The sequence below is a fragment of the Chiloscyllium plagiosum genome, chromosome 12 (assembly GCF_004010195.1).
Source record: "Chiloscyllium plagiosum isolate BGI_BamShark_2017 chromosome 12, ASM401019v2, whole genome shotgun sequence".
Lineage (NCBI taxonomy): Eukaryota > Metazoa > Chordata > Chondrichthyes > Orectolobiformes > Hemiscylliidae > Chiloscyllium > Chiloscyllium plagiosum.
The window spans coordinates 82,026,844-82,053,996 of NC_057721.1; the positions used below are offsets into that span (position 1 = coordinate 82,026,844).

Consider the following 27,153-nt stretch of genomic DNA (forward strand, 5'->3'; position numbering starts at 1 on the left):
ACAGACCTGTCCCCACCAGTACTGTACCCCAGTGTTACACAATCACAGACCTGTCCCCACCAGTACTGTACCCCAGTGTTACACAGTGACAGACCTGTCCCCACCAGTACTGTACCCCAGTGCTACAGTGGCAGACCTGTCCCCACCAGTACTGTACCCCAGTGTTACACAGTGACAGACCTGTCGCCACCAGTACTGTATCCCAGTGTTACACAGTGACAGACCTGCATAATTGTTATTGATCTCAAAACACACACTGAAGGGAGACACAATCTCCACTTGTGGTATCCTCGTGACAACACTTTATCTAATTCGGAAGAACTGAGGAAATGAGTGGAAATATATTTGGAATGCATAAACTTGGAAAGTTGAATGTGCTATAAAGTAACACTCATGAGAATTATTAACAGCAAGACTTGAAACCAGGCATTAATGAGGAGTTAATTTGTCATGGTCAGGTATGGTGGTTAATGAAGGAAAAACAGGAAACCAACAAAAACTCATGTGATAAATGTAAGTGTCTGAGATTGAGTTTAGGGTTGATGCATGTGTGTAGGTGCGTGCGTGCGGGGGAGAGGAATGTGGGGAATAGGGTCAGACACAGAGGGGTTGTGAGAAGGGAGGGCACGTGTGCATAAGGAGGGAGGGGGGTTATGAGAGGGATCTCTATGCATGTGAGAAAATGATTCTCATGTCCCTGGGAGATGTGGGGCCATGAGAATCAGTGATGCATGTGAAGGGACTGTGTGCCTGTTAGGGCTGTGCATTCACATGGAAGGCGTGTGTGTAAGGCGTGCGTGTAAGGCTGTGTATTCATGAGGGATATTTATGAGTAATTTTGTGTGAAAGCTGGGCATGTGTGCGTTCAGCTGAGAGGGGACAGTGAGTGCATCAGTGTGTGCATATAAAAGAGAGAGGAATAGGGATATATGCTCAGGCAGTTCCTTGTACACCAAAAGGCTGGTGTGTGTGTGTTTTATAGAGGGGTGGGTATGTATGCATGTTTTAGAGGGGTGGGTGTGTGTTTTAGAGAGGTGTATGTGTGTTTTAGAGGGGAGTCAGGTGAGACTGGTGGGGGTGGGTGAGAATGGGTGTTTGGGTGAGATAGAGGGGTGGGTGTCAGATGAGACAGGGGATTGGGTATCCGCAAACAGAGCTTTGTATTTTGGAAGCATGAGTTCATACATCAATGCATCTTGGAAAGCCTCAAGTGTAAATGTACAGGTTTATGGAATAGAAGAATTTCCTATCAATTTTAGGGAAATACATCTAAACTAATTCCCGCAGGTTTCTTAAGATATCCAAGTGACTTTTCTATAGAAACAATGTGTGATATGTCTGCGTCAGTCGATGGCGTGAAAGTGCGTGTGGAGTACATGTGTGTGCACGTACTGTGAATACTCAATATTTCTAATCTCAGATAAAATGTCTATTCTTAATTCAACCATGATCCTGAATAGACATCACACTCCATGTAGGCGTCATCCTTCCTCACTCAGAACAACAATATACTTCAGAAGATCAATCCAGGCATAATTATTGCCCTTCTGTTCTGAGAATATCAATTATAGAATTTACAGAAATTAGGAACATGAGTTGAGCATTGTGAACAATAATAAAGATCATTTTCTAAAGCAGCTTCCATAGACCCCGTTAGTTTCTAAGCTGGCCACTGTCCTGGGGTAAACCTGGTTGCTGGAACTAGCCAGATTAATAGGAACTAAACTTCTTCCAAAATGGTGATAACACCAGCAGTAGTACATTAGATACAGGCACAGTGATACACATCCTCCATTTTACTTTCACTCGAACCTAAACGTTCATTCTGTTTCTTTCTCCATTAACGCTGCTGGACCTGCCAAGTTTCTCCAGCAATTTACTTTTGCTGGAGTTTAGTGTGAAGTTTGTTTTAGGTGCCTGGGAGAGACATCCAATGAAGACTAAAGAACAAAGATACTACAGCACAGGAACATGCCCTTCGGCCCATCAAACCTGCACTGACAGGATGCCTTCCAAAACAAAAAAAACTGCTGCCTCTATGCTGTCCATATCCCTCTATTCCTTGTCTACTCATGAAGTAGGGCTTATGCCAGAAACATCGATTCTCCTGTTCCTTGGATGCTGCCTGACCTGCTGCGCTTTTCCAGCAACAGCTCTGATCTCCAACATCTGCAGTCCTCACTTTCTCCTATTCATATGTCTGTCAAGATACCTCTTAAACATTGCCATTATATCTGTTTCTGCCACCTACCTTGGCGGCGCTGTCCAGGCACTTACCCTGGTGTGTTGAAAAAAAAAATTGCATCTCACATCTCCTTTCAACTTTCCTCCTTCTACCTTAAACTTATGTGCCCCCAGTAATAGACATTTCTATCCTGGGAAGAAGACTCTGACTGCGCTTTCCTTTATTGGTCAGAGCATTGAGTACTGATGTTGGGAGGTCATGTTGCGGACATGTTAGGTCCTATTGATGTGGCCACTTCCAGCAACAGGTTTACTCCAGGACGGTGGGCAATTGAGAAACTAATGGTGTACAGGACATTGGTTAGGCCACTTTTGGAATACTGCGAGCAATTCTGGTCTCCTTTCTTTCGGATGTTGTGAAACTTGAAAGGGTTCAGGAAAGATTTACAAGGATGTTGCCAGGGTTGGAGGGTTTGAGCTATAGGTAGAGGTTGAATAAGCTGTGGCTGTTTTCCCTGGAGTGTCAGAGGCTGAGGTTTATAGAGGTTTATTAAATCATGAGGGGCATGGATAGGATAAATAGACAAAGTCTTTTCCCTGGGGTGGGGGAGTCCAGAACTAGAGGACATAGGTTTAGGGTGAGGGGGGTAAGGTATAAGAGAGATTAAGGGGCAACTTTTTCACAGAGAGGGTAGTGCACGTGTGGAATAAACTGCCAGAGGAAGTGGTGGAGGCTGGTACAATTGCAACGTTTAAAAGGCATCTGGATTGGTATATGAATAGGAAGGGTTTGGAGGGATATGGGGTGGGTGCTGGTAGGTGGGACTAGATTGGGTTGGGATATCTGGTTGGCATGGACGGGTTAGACTGAAGGATCTGTTTCCATGCTGTACAGCTCTGTGACTCTCCATTCTTTCCATGCCGCTTATAATTTTGTAAACTTCTATCAGGTCGCCCCTCAGCCTCTGATGTTCAATCAAAAACAAACCAAGTTTATCCAATTTCTCCTCACAGGAATTCCTCCCCAAATCAGGCAACATCCTGGTAAACTGTACCCTCTCCAAAACCTCTGCATTCTCCTGGCAGTGTAACAACCATAACTATACACAATGTTCCAACTGTGGCCGAACTACAGCTCTGTACAGTTGCAACATGACTTGCCAATTTTTATACTGTCTGCCCTGAGTGATGAAGGTAAGCACACCATATGCCTCCTTGACCACCTTATCCACTTGTATTGCCACTTTCAGGGAACTATGGACCTATGCACTGAGATTCCTCTGCATGTTAATGCTTCCTTCCTGTATTAGACTTCAAAAATGCATCACCTCGCATTTATACCGATTAATTTTCATCTGCCATTTCTCTGCCCAAGTCTCCAGCCCATTTTTCTCCTGCTATTAACTGAAGCAATACTGCTCACTATCTGCAGTCTTTGTGTTGTCCACAAACTTACTGATCAGGCCAAGAAACTTTGGCCTCCAAATCAGTGATGTACATTACAAACAACAGGGGTCCGAGCACTGATCCCTGTGCAACATCACTGGTCACAGATCTCCAGTCAGAAAAACTCCCTTTCACCATTACTGTCTGTCTTCTATGACTAAGCCGGTTCTGTATCCAACTTGCCAGCTCACTGTGGAACCCTTGTGACTTTATTTCCTGTATCAGCCTGCGATGAGGAACCTTGTCAAAGGCTATGCTGAGGTCCATACGACAACATCCACTGCTTTGTCATTATAGTCATCTTTGTCAAGCCTTCAACAAACACAATCACGTTTTTGAGACACACCTCCCACACAAAGCCATGTTGTCTATTGCTAATAAATCCATATTTTTTCGAATGCGAGCAAATCCTGTCCCTAACAATCTTCTCCTATAATTTCTTTACCACTGACACAAAGCCCACCGGCTTCTAATTTCCCAGATTATCTCTGTTGCCCTTCTTAAACAAAATAACAATTTTGGCCATTCTCCAATCATCTGGGATTTCTCCTGTGATTGAAGAGGATACAAATATTTTGTGAAATTTCTGTTATTTCCTCCCTCAGTATTCTGGGATAGATCCAATCAGGTCCTGGGGATGTGTCTATCTTAATGCTTTTTAAACCACTCAATACCATGTCCTGTTTTACATTGACATGCCCTAAAATATCAACATGCCTCTCCTAAGTCTCACCATCCATGTCCTCTTTAGTGTACACCAATGCACAAGGCATTTGTTATAGATCTTAACCACTTCACCTGGTTCCATATACAAATTCCCTCCTTTATCACTGAGTGAACCTACCCTTTCCCTTAGCTATTCCTTTGCTCCTTATTTATGTACAAAACACCTTTGGATTTTCTTTAATCCTGTTTTCCAAGGACATTTCATGGCTCTTTTTAACCCTCCTAATTCCTTGTTTGAGATCTTTCTTGTTTTCTTTGTATGTTTCAAGGGCTCTGTCTGTCTCCAGTTTCCTAAACCTTGGTTTTTCTTTTTGATTAAGCTCACAACTTCTCTTGTGATCCAAGGTTTTCCAATCTTGCCATCCTTATCCTACATCTTCACGGGAACATGCTGGTCCTGAACTCTAATCAACTGACCTTTAAAAGATTCCCACATGTTAGATGTGGATTTAACCTGAAACAACCATCCCCAGTCTACATTCCACAGTTCTTGCCTGATATTGTTGCAGTTAGCCTTTCCCCAGATTAGTACTTTCACCCAAGGACTAGTCTTATCCTTATCCATAAGCAACTTCAAACTTATAGAATTATGGGCACTGTTGCGGAAATGCTCTCCCACTGAAACTTTGATTCACTGCTGGGCTCATTTCCCAATACCAGGTCTAGTATAGGTCCTTCGCTAGTTGGACTATTTATAAACAGCTTCAAGAAACCTTCTTGGACATATCTAACAAATACCACTCCCCCAGCAACCCCATCACTCCCCACAATCCAAGCCCATGACACCAAGCAAATCCCAGTAAATATCACAGAAGTCAGAATTCCCCACCATAACAACCATGCTGTTTTCACAATTTTCCATAAACTGTCCACATACCTATTCCTTTATCTCCTGCTGGCAGTTACTGGGCCTGTCGTACAAAGTGAGTGTACCCTTCCTGTTCCTGAACTCTACCCATAAGGCCTTGCTAGATGAGCCCTCCAAAGTGTCCCCCCTCAATACAGCTGTGCTGATCTCCTTCAACAGCAACAAAACTCCCCCACCTCTTTTACATCCCCCTCTATCTTGCATGAAACATCTAAATTCTGGAATTTTAAGCTGCCAGTCTTGGGTCTGGAATCCCTATAGTGTGGAAACAGGCCCTTCAGCCCAACAAGTCCAACTGACTCTCTGAAGAGTATCCCAACCAGACCTATTCACCTATCTTACATTTACCCCTAACTTACACATCCCTGAACACTATGGGCAATTTAACTTGACCAATTCACCTAACCGGCACATCTTTAGATGGTGGGAGGAAACAGGAGCACCTGGAGGAAACCCACACAGATATGGGGAGAATATGCAAACTCCACACAGACAGTCGCCTGAGGTTGGAATCAAACCCGTGTTCCTGGCGCTGTTGCAGTGCTAACCACTGAGCCACTATGCTGCCTTTTTTCAAAAGCATACTATACCTGGTATTCCCAGGCTGTGTCCCATCCAAGTACTAACCAGGCCTGAGTCTGCTTAGTTTCTGAGATCAGATGGGATCGGGTGTTTTCAGACTAGTATGGACACAGGCTTGTTCTTTTCTTAACCAGGCTTGGATGGCCAAAGGCCTTGTTCCTGTGCTGTTTTGTTCTTTGTTCAAACAAAGGGAAACTCTATGTCGTGAGTGTACAGAAATGCTCCAACTGTCCCAGCCAGAATCTGAGCAAAGAGCTTTAGGGTGGAGTTGTTGATGACTTTCCAGTGAGGTGAGTGTATTTGTAAGGATATTGTTGGAATAAAGAGAGTAGCATTAAGGTGAATCATCTTCTGATGTCTGTAATTAAATTTCTCCAATGTTTCTTTTGTGTAGTGCGACACTGTTAATTGCTACCTTACTGTTAACAGCAGTCATTCTCACCTCACCTCCAGAGGTCAGCCCTTTTGTTCAAGTTTAGTTCAAGGCTATTAGAAGGTCAGGAGCTGAGAGGCCCTGATGGAACACAAACTCAACACCACTCCGGATTGGCAAAAGCTTCTTGGTAACAAGACAACTTCCATCACCTTGCTGCTGATAGCTGGGAATTGACTTATGTGCTGCTGATTGACTGGATTAGATTTGTCCTGCTTTCCTATTTGGGAATAATGTAAGTTTGAGGCCAGTTTCAAAGTTGTTCTGGAACAGCTTGGCTAGGGCTGTGGTTAACCCTGGAGCAAAGGTCTTCAGTATTACTGACTAAATGTTGTCAAGGCCTACAGCCTGTAAAGTATCCAATGCCTTCAGCAATTTCCTGAAATTACATGGAATGCATTGAAATGGGTAAAGGCTGGTATCTGTGATGCTGGGGACCACTGGAGGAGGCTGAGGTGGATCATCCACTTTGCACTTCTGGCTGAAGATTGCTGTGGATAGATAAAAGAAGCTGGGATTGTTCTCCTCACAAGACAGGGTTGACAGGAAATTTGATCGAGATATTCAAAATCACGAGTACTCTAGACATAACAGATTGAGATAGGGACCATTTGGGAAGGACCAAGGATGCAGGTTCTGCCAAACTCGCATCGGGCCCATGAACAATTTTTTTCAACAAAAAAGAAACCATTCCTATTGGTGAGAGGGTCAGGAACAAACTGACACCAATTAAAGGGATTGACAAAAGAGTCAAAACTGGTACAAGGGAAACAATGTATGGTACAGGGCTTTTCCGCAGGAGTTCCTTGGGATACCTGTACTTTAAACAAAATGTATAATTTTGAATAATGTATAATAATGAAAAAAAATGCAGGCTTATAGAGAAAACACAGGAATGTGGGACTAGGTGATTTGCCATTGCAGACAGATGACGGGTCAAACAGATTCCTCTGTGCTGTTGACACAGAATACAGAACATAGGACAGTACAGCAAAGGAATGGGCCCTTCGGTCCATGATGTTATGCCAAACATGATGCCAAATTAAACTAATCCCTTCTGCCTGCCCTTGGTCCATAACCATGGACATTCATGTGCTTACATAGAGGTCCCTTAAATGCCCCATCATATCTGCTTCCACAACCACCCCTGGCAGTGCAATCCAGATGCCTCCCACACTCTGTGTTAAAAAAAATCATACTCCTCACATCTTCTTTGAACTTCTTCCCCCTCACTTTAAATGCATGCCCCCTAGTATTAGACATTTCAAAATTGGAAAAAGAGTCTGCCCGTCAACCCCATCTACGCATTACAGAATTTTCTAGACTTCTATCAAGTCTCCCCTCAGCCTCCACTGCTCTAAAGAAAACAACCTCTTGTTATAGCTCATCCCCTCTAATACAGGCAGCAACCTCTTCTCCATCCTCTCCAAAGCCGCCACATCCTTCCTGCAATATAGCGACGAGAACTGAGCACAATACTCTCAGTGCAGCCTAACCAAAGTTTATAAAACTGCAATATGACATTCTGACTCTAGTACTCGATGTCCCAGCTGTTAAAGGGAATATGCCATATGCTTTCTTTACTACCCTAGCTGCTTGTGTGGCCACTTTCATGGAGCTATGTACCTTAACCCCAAGATCCTTCTGTACATCAATTCTGTTTGTTAACTCTAACTCCTTAAAATTTGATCTCCCAAAGTGCAGCATCTCACACTTACCTGTACCTGCGGTTATTGGATTCTATGACTCAGTGAAAATCATCTGACAGCAACAAGCTGGAAAAACCAGTGAATGTAAAAGGTGGGCTACTAACACAGATGAACAGTAACTGATGGAACTGATGCTAGCTGTAGTGAGGGAACTGTCAGTCACAGGACATCTAACTTCAAACACAGACTATATACAGCAAAGAAACAGATACATACAGCATAAAGAAGGGCATGTAACCAAAGATGCTGTGTCCACAATGCTACCTGGTCTGCTGACTTGAGCACGACACTAACCGAAAGACATGCAAAGTTCAGCAAGTACACTGATTTTACAGCCTGTAACAATTCTGCAAAACTGCTTTCTCTCACAAAAATGAGTGGCTGAGATTTGCAGCCTGCTTCCCAGATGCTCATTTTCACTTTGATAAGTTGGCAAAGCAAGAAGAGAAAATAAAACTGAAGTGATAGAAAATTTCAGGAGATACAGGAAGTCTTGGCTCGAGTGGAACCTATGTGCAGGCGATGGGATTCTTCCCTCTGGATCCAAACAGACCGGATGCCAGCACTCTCAAACACTGCTTCATTGTAATAACAATTTGCATTTACATAACAACTTTAACATAGTATAATGTCATATGTCAATTCACAGGAACATTATCAAATAAAAATTTGATCAAAATACTTTCAAGCAAAGAGGTAGGTTTTAAGGAATGTCTTAAAAGGAGGGTAAACAGAGAGAGGAAGAGAGGTTTAGGAGAATAATTCCAGAGATCCATGCCTAGAAGCTAGAGGTTTAGCTGCCAATAATATACTGACAAAGACGCAAGACACAAGAAATAGTGATCTGAGATCTTAATGAACTGGAGTTTTCCAAGATAGGAGGGGATGAAATATTTCTCAATTTCTGGATTAATGCAAAGAGTGAAGCAGAGAGAAGATGGTACATGCTGTGGTTGATACATCAGTAGCTATTTACTTGAAAACTGAATGCAGATGTTGGACCACAGATGAACACTGGTGGATGCCAGTTGTCTCACTGCAATACAAAAATGTTGGGTAGTTTAACAATGAGCTTTATAACAAAACTGCCAAAACAATTAGCAATTTCAGCTTCAACCATATCACAGAAACCCAGGATTTTCTGTTGAGAAAGAAAAGCACAAACCAATGGGGAATAAAAGTCAATGGATCAAAAGAACAGAAGATGATTTTCAACAGGAACACTGAGCCAGCATAAGACTGTAATATTCACACTCCATAACCCAAATTCAATGTGCACTCTCTTAACCACACATTCAAGGTCTGGCAAACATAAGAATTGTGTGCATCCAGTCCCTCACAAGACTACCTGCGCACACAGGTCATGGGAGCAGGGTAAATAACCAGAGCTTCCTGACTGAGTGGGTAGAGTGCTGACAAACTGGGCCAAGCCTGATGTCTGGTCTTCCATCCAATTTTGTGGCTGCTGAATGAGAATCAAGAACAACCAGCTGTTGCTGCCACTAAGCGGTCCTAAACACCTCTTAGTGATGTGCTCGGATGGCCCGAAAATAAATTACTGTCATTAACAATGAAAAGAAGCAAGGATTTACACTTAGCTACTGCCTCCACAGGCTCACCATTCAACAACTGATCAATTGCTTTGGAAATTCAATCATTATTTTTCAGGTAAACACAGCAACTAATCTACCCACATTAACAAATAAGATAAATGGGCTAGAATCATATTTGCAGCAAAGTCACCATTTAGTCCATTGTGTTTGTACTGGCTCATTTACCACAAGACAATTTCGTGTGTTTGTGACAGGACAGAATGTTTAAAAACAAAATTATAGAACGATACAGCAAAGGAGGAAACCATTGTGCATGTGCTGACTTTGGGTAAAATCATCTACTTAGCCTGTCGCAGTTTCTGTATAAGTTGCAGCCTTTCCCTAATTATATATCTATTAACATGCCCTATAATATGATTAAAAGAGATGTGATTTCCTTTTACATCAGTTGGTTTCTTCTGTTTGTTATAATACATAAGTTTTCAGTAAAACATTTATGACTAAAGCACAGATAGGTCGCACACCATTATGAGGAATCTGTAACCGCGCACAGTCTGCAGCTGATCCATAGTTATAATTACCAATTGTCCTCTAACAACTTAGAGCTTAAAGTTCAAGGTACTTTCATCAACACCCATAAAATGTAACTGAAAACTGGGACTGGAGTAATAAAAGTTGCAGGGCTATATTTAATCGTATCCTGGAAAGGTTTATTAGGTGAGGACGCGAGTCAGGCTGCCCATTAAATGTCGTTATTAAGCAAATCCTTGATTTTCCCTGATGTAAAACTAAACAAAAATCCATTAAAAAGCTTGTTAAAACAGAGGTCACATGACAGACCTCATCAAGAAATGATCAAGCCTGTAAATTACTGTGCAACCTCTGTAACCATTTACACTTTTCCTGCAGGTTAATGAATTTGCATTAGAACAGCCTCCACTTCTCCTGTTTCACCTTATAGCTGAAAACATTCTGTCAAATCTCCTCTGCACCCTTATATCCTTCCTAAAGTGTGACCACCAGAATGGGACATAATGCTCTGGCTGTAGCTAAACCAGAGCTTTATAAAGTTTACCATAACTTCTCTGTTTTGTATCCTTTTATGAATTCAAATTCCCATCTGCTTTGCTCACCACTCTCTCAATATGCCCTGCGAACTTTGAAGATCAACCTCACGGTTTTTTCCCCCATACACATTTTAGAACTGTGCCATTAAGTATATATATAGTCTGTTCTCATTCTCCCTATAGAACCTACTTACCCATTCTGCAGGTCTACCTATATCATGTTCGAGTTCATTTTTGAAACTCATTCAGGGGATATGGGCTTCCCTGGCTGGGTCAGTGCTTACTGCCCATCCTAATTGCTGTGGAGCAAGTTGCTAAGCTGCCTTCTTGAACCGCTGCACTTAATTTGGTGTGGGTTGACCCACAATGCTGTGCAGGAGAGATTTCCAGGATTTTGACCCAGCTTGAAAGAACGCCAATGTATTTCCAAGACGGGATGATGGGTGGTTTGGAACTGAACTTTCAGGGGGCGGTGTTCCCATGCATCTGCTGCCCTTGTCCTTCGAGATGGAAATTGTCCTGGATTTGGAAAGTGCTGTCTGAGAGTCTTTGGAGAATTTCTAATGCACACCTTGTAGATGTTACACACTGCTGCGACTGAGTGAGGTGTGGAGGGAGTGAGTGTTTGTTTATGTGGCGGTAATCAAATGGACTACTTTGTCCTGGATGGTGTTGAGTTTTAGTATTGTTGAACCTGCACACATCCAGACAAGAGCAAGGTATTCCATCACACTCCTGTCTTGTGCCTGTAAGGCTGGAAGTCAACTCAAAGTTTCAAAACTGAGAAAATATAGTTTTCTTGGCAAGAGTTTTAAGGGTTCTAAAGCAAAATGGGAATTTAAAGTCAATGATGAACACACTGGACATGCTTAATAGTTTCATCTTATATTCCTATATTACACGCAACGTGAAACTGGGTGAGACATCACGCTAACCCAATCTGCTCACCCGAGTCAAAATATATTATGAAACCATGAGGCCAATGTATCAATATATCAATGACTATCGTAACTTAGCACTGTGTGCAGCAAAAATAGAACTGGGTGCAGCTTTTGAGAAAAGCTGAGAGAATGCCAGCACAAAGTGTCAGCACGAAGGCAGGGTGACCCTCTCCGGCATTATCATTTTCAAGATTAATGCCCATGAAGGGAATCTTAATCAAGGTCCACCTTCTCACCTTGAAGTCGTCATTTGCATTTTAAAAGATCATAAAGCTCAGAACAACATGATCTGTAAGTAAAAAAGGGCTCCATCAATCAGTGTAATAGGACAACAAACCCTCAGCAGTCAGTGTGTGAATCCTCACTTTGGGATTTATGCAGCTATCAGTGTTGTTCATGGCCAGCAAGGACAGCCAAGTGCCATAGTTCATTCTCAATTGGAAAAAAAACAGTGACAGCCATATTAAACTGCCCTGTGGGAATAGAAAACCACCTGTCCAGATCAATTTCTACACAAGTAGGCCAAGAGGTGGTGTAGCAAGAGATAAAGAGATAGTGCATTAAGTAAAAATAGAAGGGAGAGTGAAGGGAAGAAGAGTTTTAAAGTAGTAAATCCACAGATTATTTTATTTCCTGGCTTCCATCAAACCTTCAGAAATGATTGATATATCAGAAATGGCACTTAGGTACCACTGGTTAATATTGTTTATAGTAGTACATTGAAACTGAGTGTGGAACAGGAGTGTGTTACATTTATGAGGTTTATAAGATAATGTTTTGGAACGGTCTTCAATTTAGAGTTAAGGGAGGTCTGTAATCTGACAGCAAGTCTGGATGGCTTGATTGTTAGACAGTAAAGCCCAGGCTGATTTACTATGAGGAAGGTCCAAGATTTTCATGCTTGGAAACAATGGCTGCAGCCTATGTGCTAACAGAGGAAACACTGCGAGTCTCCAAACTCCCAGAAAAGTGTTGAAATTGTCAGGTTGTAAACAGTTGTGCTTTAAACTGTCCAATTATTTCCAGGACGAGAAAGATTTGAGCACTTCGAGTAGCTAACTAGCATTCCAAACTGAATATAACGCCCATGTAGCTCACATTGCCACAGAGCTGAATTTTGATAAAGGGGAGAGTAAGGAGGAAGCCTCTCTAATACTGGGATTATTGGTAGTCTTGAAAAATGTGTTGCTGGAAAAGCGCAGCAACACATTTTCAGCTCTGATCTCCAGCATCTGCAGTCCTCACTTTCTCCTTATTGGTAGTCTTTTCAACATCCACAATTTTTTGTTTTATTTTCATGTGCAAGACAGGCATAGAATGGGAGACAACCTTGGGGAATAACAGAAATGGAAGAAAGCATAATTTTGGGAAGATTGAGTAAATCATTAGGTGCAGAAGTGTCGTGAAGAGGACTAAAGACTAAATATTTAGGATTTTAAACGTGCAGTTCTATGTGACGTACTTGATAGTTTCTTCCAAAGGTGAACACAGGAAGAGGTAGGATTAGGCATGGAATAGATATGCAGGTGGTGAATGACACGAAGAAGTGATCAGAGGTGGCCTTAGCAATAATGGATGTGACGGGATGAGGAAAACCACATGAGATGGCAAGACTAAGGCCATGAGTATGGTTTGGGGTCGAAATAAATGGGAGAGATTTATGGGGGTATATACTGTAAAATGATGGGGTGAAGTGAGCTGAAGCACTGAAAGTATTAAAATTTGAGACAGTTAGGTTATTGAATTATAGAGGAGTGAAAGGTCCTGGGGAACAGCCAAAAGTGGTGTTGAGGCCACCATCGGATTAGCCAATATCTTACTGAATGGCAGAGCAGGCTCAGTAGGCCAAATAGCCTACTCCTGTTCCTATCTCTTTGGATGATTTGTAAGGTAGAACACAGTGTCAAAAATTGTGGGTTCAAGACCACTTGCATACACTTGAGTAAATAATCTGGCTGATGCTTCCCGCATGGCACTCAGAGAGCACTGTACTGCTGGAGGTGCCAAACTGAGACCTCTTCTGCCACTTTGGTGTAAAATAGGTCATGGCCAATAATCAAAAAAGAGCAGGGACAATTTTTATTGCATAAGCAACATTACCACAACAGATTATCTGGCCAATGTCACATTGTGATATGTGTGCGAGTGTGTAAATTAGCTGCTGGTTTTCCCTACGTTACAATAGTGGCATACTTCAAAGAATAATGTATTATGGGACAACTTGAGATTGTGAAAGATATTTTTGATTGTCTGGGAAAAGCATAAAAAGTAGCAATATTGCAAGGTTAACTTATACATGTTGCAGAACTGTAGTGCAACACTGTATTGGAATAGGCTACAACATCTAAAACAGGATCAGAGCAAGTTATTAAAGCTTGTTCAGGAATTCTCCATTCCTAATAATAAGTATGAACCATTCTCAGTGGTTTGATTGTAGTCAACTCTGAGCATACATCATTGAAGTCTCTGAAGTTTTATCTGTGTGTTTTTTATGCACTGTTTTACAATAAGACACACTGTTAGTACATAATGCTTCATAATATTGACTCAAGGTACCAGACAAAGAGAATGGGCATAGAAAGGGAGACAACAAAACTAACTTAGAAAAATATTTTTAAGCCTGTATTTTCAGAAACCATGTGGGCTATTGGTCTGACAAGAGTGTCTTGCCCTCAGATGTGGACAGCATAATCTGACATCAGCAACGAGGAGAGTATGTGAATTGTCAGTTCTTTCACTGTCCAATGAATTCTTACCAGCCTGTTAAGTTAAAATATAAAGATCTTATGCTACTGATCACAATTCTGAATGGAAATTTTCTCAGTGTCTTGTCTAACAATATTCACTGAATTAAGATGAACGAAACTACTCACTTACTTGCCAGGGCCTTGCATTGGGTGAACTGGCTGCCAGGTCCTTGGCGTCTTCAGGCTCGAAACACTCAATATAAATAATTTATTTCATTTTAGTATAAAATCTATCAGCCAAATTTTTACAGTGGCTTTTTAAAATATCTATTCCTGTTATGCAGATATACTGTGTGATACTTTCATTTGATCACATTGAATCCAGTGTTGTTACAGACTTGTAACCAGCAGTATTGTTCCCTTATATGGTTACCACTTGAAATTCTCCCTTATAGACACAACCTGGTTTGGAAGGTCATATCCCATGGTCTGTAACGTTTGGCTGTTTTTCACCGTTCAAGGAGATGCAGTAAGTTTTTGAGCTGGGTCAGCTCCGAGTCAAGAAAGAGATTCCAACTTGCGGTATGCACATGAATTGAGCATAAGAAGTACAGTTAGTAAGTTTGCAGATGACACCAAAATTGGAGGTGTAGTGGACAGCGAAGAGGGTTACCTCAGTTGACAACAGGATCTGGACCAGATGGGTCAATGGGCTTGAGAAGTGGCAGATGGAGTTTAATTCAGATAAATGCGAGGTGCTGCATTTTGGGAAAGCTAATCTTAGCAGGACTTATACACTTAATGGTAAGGTCCTAGGGAGTGTTGCTGAACAAAGAGACCTTGGAGTGCAGGTTCATAGCTCCTTGAAAGTGGAGTCGCAGGTAGATAGGATAGTGAAGAAAGCGTTTGGTATGCTTTCCATTATTGGTCAGAGTATTGAGTACAGGAGTTGGGAGGTCATGTTGCGGCTGTACAGGACATTGGTTAGGCCACTGTTGGAATATTGCGTGCAATTCTGGTCTCCTTCTTATCGGAAGGATGTTGTGAAACTTGAAAGGCTTCAAAAAAGATTTACAAGGATGTTGCCAGGGTTGGAGGATTTGAGCCATTGGGAGAGGCTGAACAGGCTGGGGCTGTTTACCCTGGAGCGTTGGAGGCTGAGGGGTGACCTTATAGAAGTTTACAAAATTATGAGGGGCATGGATACGATAAATAGGCAAAGTTGTTTCCCTGGGATCAGGGAGTCCAGAACTAGAGGGTATAGGTTTAGGGTGAGAGGGGAGAGATATAAATGGAAACTAAGAGGCAACTTTTTCACATAGAGGGTAGTACGTGTATGGAATGAGCTGGCAGAGGAAGTGGTGGAGGCTGGTACAATTGCAACATTTAAGAGGCATTTGGATGCGTATATGAATAGGAGGGGTTTGGAGGGTTATGGGCCGGGTGCTGGCAGGTGGGACTAGATTGGGTTGGTATATCTGGTTGGCATGGACGGGTTGGACCAAAGGGTCTGTTTCCATGTTGTACATCTCTATGAATCTATGAGAAGGAATCTATGATCCTTGATTTATTTCACAGGGGAGCTAGAGGGATTCGACAGGATAGTTTATTCCTGGTCTTTTCCCTTGCTGTTGGAGCCATCACAGGCCTCAGTCACTGACAGCGTGGGTTAGCTTTCTGATATGGTCACAAAGCAATTTCAATTAAATCCTTCCAGTGAGACTGGTCACTATACTTACCAGCACAGAGTTGGGACGATTGTTTTGAATTTGGGCATCTGTGAAGAACTCTGTGTTATGGTTTAATCGACCATGACCACCATAGTCTGTTGAGTCAGTGTCCAGAACAATTTTATATCTGTACACATTGATTTAAGGAAAAAGGAAGTTACAATTGGAAATGTTATTAAAGTTACACAAGCATGTGGACAATTCATTTACAGTAACAAATCTTACCGTGTGTACACTCAGAAAACTACAGTTCAGCATTCCTTCCAACTGGTTTACATCAATGGTTATCATCCAATGAGCCTTTTCCTACCCTAACCATCTATGCTATTCACCTTAACTATTCCATGTGTTCATATCCTTACCATTCTCTGGATGGGTGGGTGAGTGAGTGAATGAATGATTTTATTGTCACATGTATTTGGTAAAATACAGTGAAAAGTCTTTTGTCGCCACACTCTGGTGCCATTTTGGATTACAAAATGAATAAAAAGAAATTACTTAAATAGAGCTTCATCTTTAATTGACAGAAAAATATAAAGGCAGAAAAATAATAAATAATGTTCAACTTTACAGTCCTTCTTGTCTAGGATGGCTCCAGGGTTTCTATAAAGTGTTCCAATCTCCAGGCTGCAATGAGACCCGTTTCGGGTCCAGTCGATGCTCTAGGAGTCCCTGGCTCTGCTGACACCACTACGCCACGAGGGAGCCCTGATCCAGGCCCACTGCACAGCCAAAGGTGCAATCACCAACACCACCCTCTCCCATGCCCCCACCCCACATTAGGGCAGCATGGTGGCTCAGTGGTTAGCACTGCTGCCTCACAGCACCAGGGTCCCAGGTTCGATTCCAGCCTCGGGCGACTATCTGTGTCAAGTTTGCACATTCTCCCTGTGTCTGCATGTGTTTCCTCCCACAGTCCAAAGGTGTGCAGTTCAGGTGAACTGGCCATGGGAAATTGCCCATAGTGTTAGGTGCATTAGTCTGGGTGGGTTACTCTTCAGAGTGTCAGTGTGGTCTTGTTGGGCCAAAGGGCCTGTTTCCACAGTGTAGGGAATCTAATCTAAAATCATTAGGGAGCCCTGATCCAGACCGACTACATGGCCAAAGGTGCAGTCACCACCCTGCCCACACCACGAGGGAGCTCTGATCCAGCCTTCTCCGTGATGGCACCTCCTCCACTGGCAAGAACATGAGAAAAATAAGGTGATGATGAAAAAGGAAGAGATAGAAGTTTCTCCTGAGTTCCTTTGTGCAATTACCTCTTGATTGTCTCGGATTGAAGGTGGCGACTATTGTGGGCGGCACGGTGGCTCAGTGGTTAGCAGTGCTGCCTCACAGCGCCTGAGACCTGGGTTCAATTCCCGCCTCAGGCGACTGACTGTGTGGAGTTTGCACATTCTCCTCGTGTCTGCGTGGGTTTCCTCCGGGTGCTCCGGTTTCCTCCCACAATCCAAACGATGTGCAGGGTAGGTGAATTGGCCACGCTAAATTGCCCGTAGTGTTAGGTAAGGGGTAAATGTAGGGGTATGGGTGGGTTGCGCTTCGGCGGGTCGCTGTGGACTTGTTGGGCCGAAGGGCCTGTTTCCACGCTGTAATGTAATGTAACCTAATCTAATCTAAAAACCTCTCTATGGTTATCAGATTGAACTCCTTTGTGTTTTTAAAGCCCTCTGACAGACCCTCCCTCAGTATTCACTTTACAGTCACTTATTTGAATAAATTCTGTTGTGTAGAAGAAACAAAGATTTAGCTGTTTATCATGTAGAAACTCAAGACCCCTGGTGGGAAGATTCCAGTTAAAATGGCACCACCTTTGTGTACTCAGGGTAATTTTGTCCATGGAATGCCTTTTGATTTTTTTGAAATGGTAGCGGTTCTTGTGAAATCTGGAGAGCTCAGCATAGTAATAGCCACCTGATCAGGAACCAACCTTATTTGAGGACATCAGAGCAGAAACAACCGGCCTGTAAAAAAAAGCATTCTGTGCACAGTGAAATAAAATTTCTCGAAGCTAGCTACTCTCTCGAACTTTTCACAAAAAGCTTCTCTCTCTGCAAACACCCCCCTGCTGAAAGAATAAGGGGGAATTCACTTTCAGAAGTACTGAAATAGGGAATCCTCCTCTGAGGATTGGTTTATTCACCAGCTTGTATCAGAAGGAAAGGACTGGAAGGAATCAGAAGGACCCAAAGGAAAACAACTCAATGAGACATCAGTGATTTTAACTGTACTTCTCTTGACTTTGTTTTCTTTCCCACCGTAATAATTGTGTCTTGTCTGTTTGTATATATGAATCTTAAGAAAGGGTAGAGTTTGAGTTATAGATTACCAATTCAACTTGTTTACTTTTTGCAATTTGTTAAAATCAGTTTGATTCCTATAAATAGTTATTTTCTTGTAAATGAGGAAAAAAAATCTGGCAGGCATAATCTTTTAAACTGATTTAGACAGGTTGAATTGACAATTCAGTGGTTTGATCAGATTTTCACACTTGCTATGGCTCTGGGAATAATGATGGTTGATTTCCAACACACCACCCTTGTGAGTTCTGACACCAGCAATATCCTTACATACACCATCATTCCAGTGAAGATTTACCTAGACGGCAAGGTTTCTTGTACCACAGCTGCCAATGGCTTCTTTCCAGTGAATTCCTGTGCATTAATTAGGTGCTATTTCCTTCAGCTGGTTTCTTTCCAAGACATCTAGAGCAAACTGCAAAACTAAATTCACTATTATCTTCACAACAAATGTGCGTTTGCTAAATTCACTTTCAAGCAGACTGTCTCTAGCACACTGGCAGTCTGAGTAACTTCTTGATTGTTCTGTCTGTCCTCCCTCCACTTCATAAATCCAGAAGTTCTGTTGCTTGGCAACAGTAGTAATTTGCATATTTCTTCCTCACTAAATTATTAAGACCCCCCCTTCATTTCCAGGGATGTGTAACCTCATTAAAATACACTAACAAGCCACCAGACATTCCACCACTAAGACCACCAAAACAATTCTATAAAATGAAACAAAATGTCTCCCCCCCCCTTCTTAACACACACTAAATACAAAATGCACATTGTATTTCAATTTATATATTGTTCTTCATACCATACATTGTCTAAATTCACAAAAGCAGCAAAGCATTTGGGCCAGAAAACCAGAGAGAGCCAAATTGTACTGTGCTGCCTGCAACAAGCAATTAGCAGAGCACCAGGCTTCAAGAATACTTTAACGATTCATCTCAGCTACTTGATCCGCCTGTCACACATGCAGTTCGCTCTTATAGCAATGTTAGGACTATCATACAGTCTTATAGTGAAGAGACCACTCATTGTATTGTGTGGCAGTACCACTATGCTTAATGTCATGGATTCAGTACAGATTGGGCAGGTCAAAACTGGGAGTCCATGAGGTGCTGTTTGGCTGCAGCAGCAGAATTGTATCCACTAAAATGTGCAAAACTAATGATTAACATAAAAGCAAAATACTACACATACCAGCAATCTGAAATAAAAGGGATGAGTTTTGATAACAAATCATTTTGAAGTAATCTCTCCATCCACACATGCTACAAGACCTGCTCAGCATTTCCATTACTTTGTTTTCATTTTTGTAATATCCATCACGATATTGTAAACCTGAAATCAATGGGAATCACAGGGAGAACTCCCCACAATTTAGATCCATACACAAAACAAAGGATGATGATTTTGGTTGTTAGAGACCAATTGTTTCAGCTCCAGGAGATCTCAGGACCTAGGACCAACCATTTTTAGCTGCAATGACCTTCCCTCCAAAATAAACTCAGAGTGGGGATGTTCTCTGATGATTGCATGTTCAGCACCATCGCACCTCCTCAGATCCTGCAACAGCTCATATCCAAATGCAGAAGACATCCAGTCTATTAAGTGACATTGATGATTCATGCCACACAAATGTCAACCATTGACCATCTCCCAAAAAAAAAGCATTTAATGTTTGCTCTTCAATGATCAAGGAATTACTGTCTCTTAATTTGCCAGTATTGACATTTTAGGATAATCATTGACCAGAAACTGAACTGGACTAACCAAACAAATACAAGTCAGAGTTTGAGAACTCTGCAGCAAATAATTCATCACCTGACTCACAAGGATCGTCCACCATCCACAAGGCTCAAGTCAAGAGTGTGATGGAATACTCAGCAGCAGCTCCAACCACACAAAAAAAGCACACGCAACAAAGCAATCCGCTCATCTTTACTCTGATTACTACCCTAATCATTCATACCGTCCACCACCAGTGCACAGTAATAGCAGTATACATCGTCTGTGAGATGCACTACAGCAACTCAACAAGGTTTCTTCCACACACCTTCCAAACTCTCAATCACTACTGTCTCGAAGGATGTAGGCAGCAGATGCATAGGAACATGCACGTTACCCTAGCCATTGATGCCCACATTCCATGCATGAAAAAAATACTTATTGTATGTGGTTTAAAGACCAGAATTTATCAGAGTACCAGAGGTAAGAGTGAAATCAAAGCTAAATTACTTAGATTATATGGACAAGTTGCATAGATTTAGCTTTTAATTCCTCAAGTAGTTAAGAATAGGGGGTGAACTAGCTAAAATGTTTAATGAAGTTGGCGTGGCAGATACTGAATCAACAAGGTAGGAACTTTGGAGAAGCAGCATAGTAAGCATCCGAATACAGCTTTCACCAAAAACTGAGCAGACGGTTACATAAATAATAGTTAAAAGACTAATGGAGTGGTGACCCTTATCAGAGGATGAATGTTTACAGGTAGGTGCATATATATATGCAGTATTCTGAAGTGACTCATCTGCAATGCTACAACTGAATACCACACCTCACAAACAGCATACTAGAAAGGGTGCACTATTGATTCACCTAAAATTGTGTCGGGGTTAAAGGGTTCGATTTTGAAAATGTTTTGCACAGATTTTGATTTTCCCATTTTTAGGATGTGCTATCTTATGAAGAGTTTCATTGCAGATATCCTGTCATGCTCATATTAACTTGCCTTACGTGATCCTCACTGCATTAATTACACAGCCAACCTCTTTGGAGGCTTTCTCATGCAATTGTGGAGCAGGAAAGGTGAGGTTCCCACTGCTGCCACAACCTTTCAATGGACAAATCACTGTCATTATATTTAAAACTTAGCTGCATCCCAAGAACTAGCTTACACACTGTTGTGGTTCTGTTCGCCGAGCTGGGAATTTGTGTTGCAGACTTTTCGTCCCCTGTCTAGGTGCCATCCTCAGTGCTTGGGAACCTCCTGTGAAGCGCTTCTGTGATCTTTCCTCCGGCATTTGTAGTGGTTTGTCTCTGCCGCTTCCGGTTGTCAGTTCCAGCTGTCCGCTGCAGTGGTCGGTATATTGGGTCCAGGTCAATGTGCTTATTGATTGAATCTGTGGATGAGTGCCATGTCTCGTGACACGACCTGCTATCCTTAGTAGTCACACACGCAAATGACAAGCAACATGAATTCGACTGGGACAACACTACTATTATAGGACAAGCCAAACAGAGAACAGCCAGGGAATTCCAAGAGGCATGGCACTCATCCACAGATTCAATCAATAAGCACATCGACCTGGACCCAATATACCAACCACTGCAGCGGACAGCTGGAACTGACAACCGGAAGCGGCAGAGACAAACCACTACAAATGCCGGAGGAAAGATCACAGAAGCGCTTCACAGGAGCACTGAGGATGTCACCTAGACAGGGGACGAAACATCTGAAACACAAATTCCCAGCTCGGCCAACAGAACCACAACAACGAGCACCCGAGCTACAAATCTTCTCACAAACTTTACATAATGTCCTCTTATGAAACCAAAGTGTCTCAGAAAGGGAAGCTAGCACTCTATTTTCCAAATAGAAACCTGAAGGTCCTAGTGGAAAGAGTGATCAAGATGTATGCCATCCCCCATCTGGTGGACCACCAGGAGAGACCAAACATGAAAGCAGATGGCGACTCAGGTCTATACTGTTGCCACAGTTGGACAGATCGAAGCAGTGCAGGAAAAAGATGAATGATTTTACTCTGCAAGGTTAAGACATATCATCTTCTTGTTACCTCAAACTCTCTAAATCTGTTTCTTCACACAAAGCTCACTAATGCTTGTGAACTCCCAACCTCACTGTTGCAGGAGTATCTTCACTCAACGGTCCTTATTCACCTTATCCTCCACAACTATTAATCTTTCAGACCTCTGGCTAAAAGCTACCACAAGCTACTTGGCAGCCTCCAAGTAAACACAAAGTGAGCAAGCACTCAGAAATGGGCGGAGAGTTATAGGATGCACAATGAGTAGGCACATGAGGTGGATGGATGTCCCTTTGTACGAAGTGACCTCGCAGAAGCATGCACGGCAAAGGTGCCCCTGAGCTCCACAGTGAAGTCCTGAAGGGCTGAGAGGTGGTTTCTAAGTTCATCTGAGATCAGCCATGATGTGGTTAAAAATCAAATTGTCCATGGTGCATTCAAATACATGTTGGTGAGGTGACATTAACATTAAGACCTGTAAGAAGCAAATGGGGAGCTGCATCTGCTGGGCAACCTCCCAGATTTCCAATTTGAAAACTGACACCACCCACTTTCTTGGGAAAGGAGGGGAGATCAGAAAAGCAAATACTTAAATAAAGGCAAAATGTTGCAGGTGCTGGGAATCTGGAACAAACACGGAGTATGCCAGATCTGAGAGTGGACCAGGCCAGCATCTATGGATATGGAAACAGGGTTACTGCTTCGAGACTGGTATAAGTCTTCTTGATCAGTCATACTGAACTTCAAATGTTACCACCTTCACAGATGCTACCCGACTTGGTGAGTTTCTCCAGCATTTTCTGTGTTTGCTAAAAATGAGGCAAACCCCATGCATTAATGAGATGCAAATGGAAATAACCTAAGTGTTGTGAAACAGTGAGATTCTGATTTTGCTGTTGAAACCTAAAGGGGAGATTGGAAATTTTATCTTGAAGTTGAAAATCAGATTTTTCATTCTCATTATAGCTTCCCACATTTCTTGTCATTTACAAAATACCGTGCAAGAACTGTAATTACACTACATTGGACAAACAGGCAGAAAACTAGCCACCAGGATGCAAGAACACCGACTAACCACAACACGACATGACCCTCTCACTAGAATCCTGACTAGAAGGACACCACTTCAACTGGTACATCACATCCATCTTAGCACAAGCCAACAGAGACATGCACAAGAATTCCTAGAAGTGTGGCATTCCAACCGGAACTCTATCAACAAACACATCGAGTTAGACCCCATCTACCACCCCCTGAGAAAAGGAACAGGAAATGACATCACCACAGGAAGTGACATCACCAACCCAAACATATAAATAGAAAGCAGGAATCATGTACACTGCTTCGCCTGAGGCCCACTGAAGATGTTTAAAATGTGTTGTTGGAAAAGTGCAGCAGGTCAGGCAGCATCCAAGGAGCAGGAGAATCGACGTTTCGGGCATGAACCCTTCCTCAGGAATCAGGATTCCTGAAGAAAGGCTCATGCCCGAAACATCGATTCTCCTGCTCCTTGGATGCTGCCTGACCTGCTGCGCTTTTCCAGCAACACATTTTCAGCTCTGATCTCCAGCATCTGCAGTCCTCACCTTTTCCCACCGAAGATGTTACCTAGTAGCATGACGAAATGTCTGGAAATGAACCTTCCAACTCAGCAAGCAAACCTACATCCATTTCTTGCTATTCCCCACATCACACAAGAGACAGAAAAATTCCTCCATAGGCTTGCGTTCCTCTGAGCATAGAAGGTTAACGGGTGACCTAGCTGAAGTACATCAGATAATAAATGGATTTGTTTAGGAGAGATGGGGAGAATTTTTTTCTTTACCAAAACAAGGGGGAAAACACCTACAGATTGTAGCTAAGCAACTCAAGGATGATGTCTGAAAGGAACTTCACACAAAGGATCTGGGACATACTGTCCCAAAATTAGCTGGTTATTTTAAAAATAGAATTAAAATCAAAACAAATATTGCCATATTCTTCTGGGTAAGGGTATTAGGGTGACAGAACCCACGGCAAGCAAGATGGGATTAAAATATTGATCAGCCAGGATGTAATTTAATGGTGATACAGTCTGAGGGAATGAATGGCCACCTCCCATTTCTATAACCCTATTGTGAACTTAAATGGTATTTCAATATGAATCATGTTAACCTTTAAACATTATTTAATTGAGATAGTATGTTTCTTAAATTGTAACATTCTTAAGATGAGGGCTACTGCTCTCTCATATTGAGCTCAATCTTTACATCACCAGCAGGTTTCTCATGTGAAGTTATTACCTGTTTAATGAGATTAGTTGATTGAAGATATTGTCAGCCCCAAGTTTGAGAGAACTATAGCAATGATCCATAGCTGCAAGGACAATAGTTAATCCAACACAAGAAATAATCAGAGGAGGAGAAAAGCATTATCTTGTTAATTAGAGTTTAGAGATGGGGCTAGTGTTGAATTATACAGAATCAAAGGCAGATTCAGAATGAGTAGTTTCACTCAGTGAGTTTGGATACGTATATAATTGTTGATAGGATAATTGAATAGAAAGTGAAGAAATCAGCTGCTTATTTACAACTGTTTTTAACTTTGACACAATCAAAATTTCAGAAGTTGTTCAAGAGAAAGGCATTAAAAATGGTGAACTGCACTCTGAATTTGGGTTCTACACAAATATTGAGCTTGAATATGTAGCACATTGAATGCCAGCATTGAATTGCTCAAACATAGGGACTAGGAGCCGGAGTAGGCCATTCAGCCCTTCAAGCCTGGTCTGCCATTCAATACGATCATTGCTGATCTGCTCGTGGATTCAGGTCCACTTATCTGCCCACACACCGTAATCCTTCGTTCCTTTACTGTTCAAAAGTCTATCTTTTCATTAAAAACATTCAATACGTCAGCCTCAACTGCTTCACTGGGTAGGGAATTCCACAGGTTCACAACCCTTTGGGATAAGAAGTTCCTCCTCAACTCAGTCCTAAATCTGCTCCCCCTTACTTTGACGTTATACCCCTTAGTTCTGGTTTCATCCACCACGTGAAACTAATCTGACCTTATTTAGAGGCACCTGTCAGCAATAAAGGTAAAGTGGCCACAGTCCCAGAGGACCACAGGGCTAACCCCTCATTAGAGTGAGATGACTGGTGGTGGTTTAACCCGAAGGTCACTATGCTTCAGAGGAGGGGAAGAGGGTGAAAATGCAGCATCTATGGTGACCTCAGCTGGTACAGGATTGAACCCGTGCTGTGTGCATCATGATCCAGCTAACAGTAGTACTGAAGTTATGAGTCCCACTCCCAGTTTTGACCCACCAGTAGGTGAGTTGCTGGACTGCCATGGCCTGACAGTTTTGGAAGAGAGAAGCTTGAATAATTACAGAGAGACAGAGAGTCTGTTGGTGCTTCTGAATTCTACGAGTCAATTTTGCTGTGTTCATCAACTCATTTCACTGCCTTCTGTTCTTTCAACAGTCTCGCTAGGATAATTTCCACCTCTTTTCCAGCTGTTATTTAAGTACACAACCAATTGTTTTCTAACCTCCACTTCCCACTCCACGAGGACAATCATGACCTGTCCAGGCAAAGGATTTCCATTCAAACCAGCCCGTCAGCTGCTCAGCATTTCCCCCACTTTCTGGTTCCTTTATTGTTATGGTGCACGAGGTGGTCATTCGGCCCATTGTGTCTGCACCAGCTCTTCAAGTGAGCCTCTTTACCTACTTTCAATCTCCTGTTTCTTCCCCATACCTTTACACACTATTTCTAACCAAATAATCACCCAATGCTCTCTCGAATGCCTTTATTGATTCCAGACCATAACTATTTTAAAGAATTTTTCTTCCATCACCCTTGCTTATTTCACACAAAATTTTAAATCTGTGCCCTCCCATTCTTACTCCTTTTAGAAGTGGGAACAGTTTCTCCCTAAATATTCTTTCCAGTCCAGCTATGACTTTGAACAGTTCAATCAAATCTCTTCTCAGCCCTTTTCTCTCCAACAAATACAGTTACAATTTCTACAATCTAACGTTATGACTGAAGTTTAGAGGGTAACAATGAGAGGTAGAGGAAGAGATTCTATTTCTAATCAAACTACCTCGATAATGAACTCCTTAATGTCTTTAAGGGGTGAAACCTGAAATCTTTACCAGTCCAGACATGGCCCCAACCCCCAAAACTGTTAACTCTTGACTGTCCTCTGAAGTAGCCCATAAAGCCAACGAGTTGCATCAGAGTTGGTAAATAAATGCTTGCCTAGCTAGTGACACCCACATCCTGAGAATCAATAGGAGATAAAGCAGGAAGTTTTTCAAACAGAATAAAGAGCAGCTTGCGAAAGTGTTGACTGTAGCAGTTTAAATCCAGGTACAACAACACATTACTGAAGCTATGTTTATACTCGGCTTTCTGGAGGCAGCAATCAGTGCCGATCAAGATGCTCAAGAGTAGAAAATGCATTTCCCAGTGTTAAATTGCTCAGCAACTTCCTCATCCAGCCATCTGCTGCACAGGATTAAATTACCATTAACACAACAATGTGCAGAGCAACAACACAGGGAAACAGAGATAAAGCGAAATGGTTGAAACTAACTTCTAACTGATGCAGCAAGTTGAAGAAAACTGAAGATTTTCTTTCCTCCTAATTCAGACAGAGATTTCAAAGATTTTAGTGGTAATTTCCCAGGTGACTATTCGTGGTGCTTTGTGGTAAATAGGAGAAAGTGAGGACTGTAGATGCTGGAGATCAGATTACATTAGATTCCCTAAGTGTGGAAACAGGCTCCTCGGCCCAACAGGTCCACACCAACCCTCCGAAGAGTAACCCACCCAGACCCACTCCCCCACACTACACTTACCGCTGACTAACACACCGAGGGTGGCACGGTGGCTTGGGTTTCCTCTAGGGTGCGCTGGTTTCCTCCCACAGTTCAAAGATGTGCAGGTTAGGTGAATTGGCCAAGCTAAATTGCCCATAGTGTTAGGTGCATTAGTCAGAGGGAAATGGGTCTGGGTGGGTTATTCTTCAGAGGGTCACTCTTCGGAGGGTCGGTGAGAACTTGTTGGGCCGAAGGTCCTGTTTCACACTGTACGGAATCTAATCTGATCACATCACCTAACACTATGGGACAATTTAGCATAGCCAATTCATCTAACCTGCATAGATTAGATTAAG

At 42.3% G+C, this 27,153-nt stretch overlaps 1 protein-coding gene and 1 pseudogene across 1 annotated transcript in view; both read right to left on the reverse strand.

The window, feature by feature from the left end:
* gbe1b (glucan (1,4-alpha-), branching enzyme 1b) overlaps positions 1 to 27,153 on the reverse strand; it is a 611,336-nt gene that overhangs the window by 12,272 nt on the left and 571,911 nt on the right. The window contains exon 15 of the mRNA XM_043701429.1: positions 15,936 to 16,053. Within this exon, the coding sequence (XP_043557364.1) occupies positions 15,936 to 16,053 (118 nt within the window). The remainder of the gene's footprint in view (positions 1 to 15,935; positions 16,054 to 27,153) is intronic.
* Positions 5,803 to 5,921, reverse strand: LOC122555613 (annotated as a pseudogene).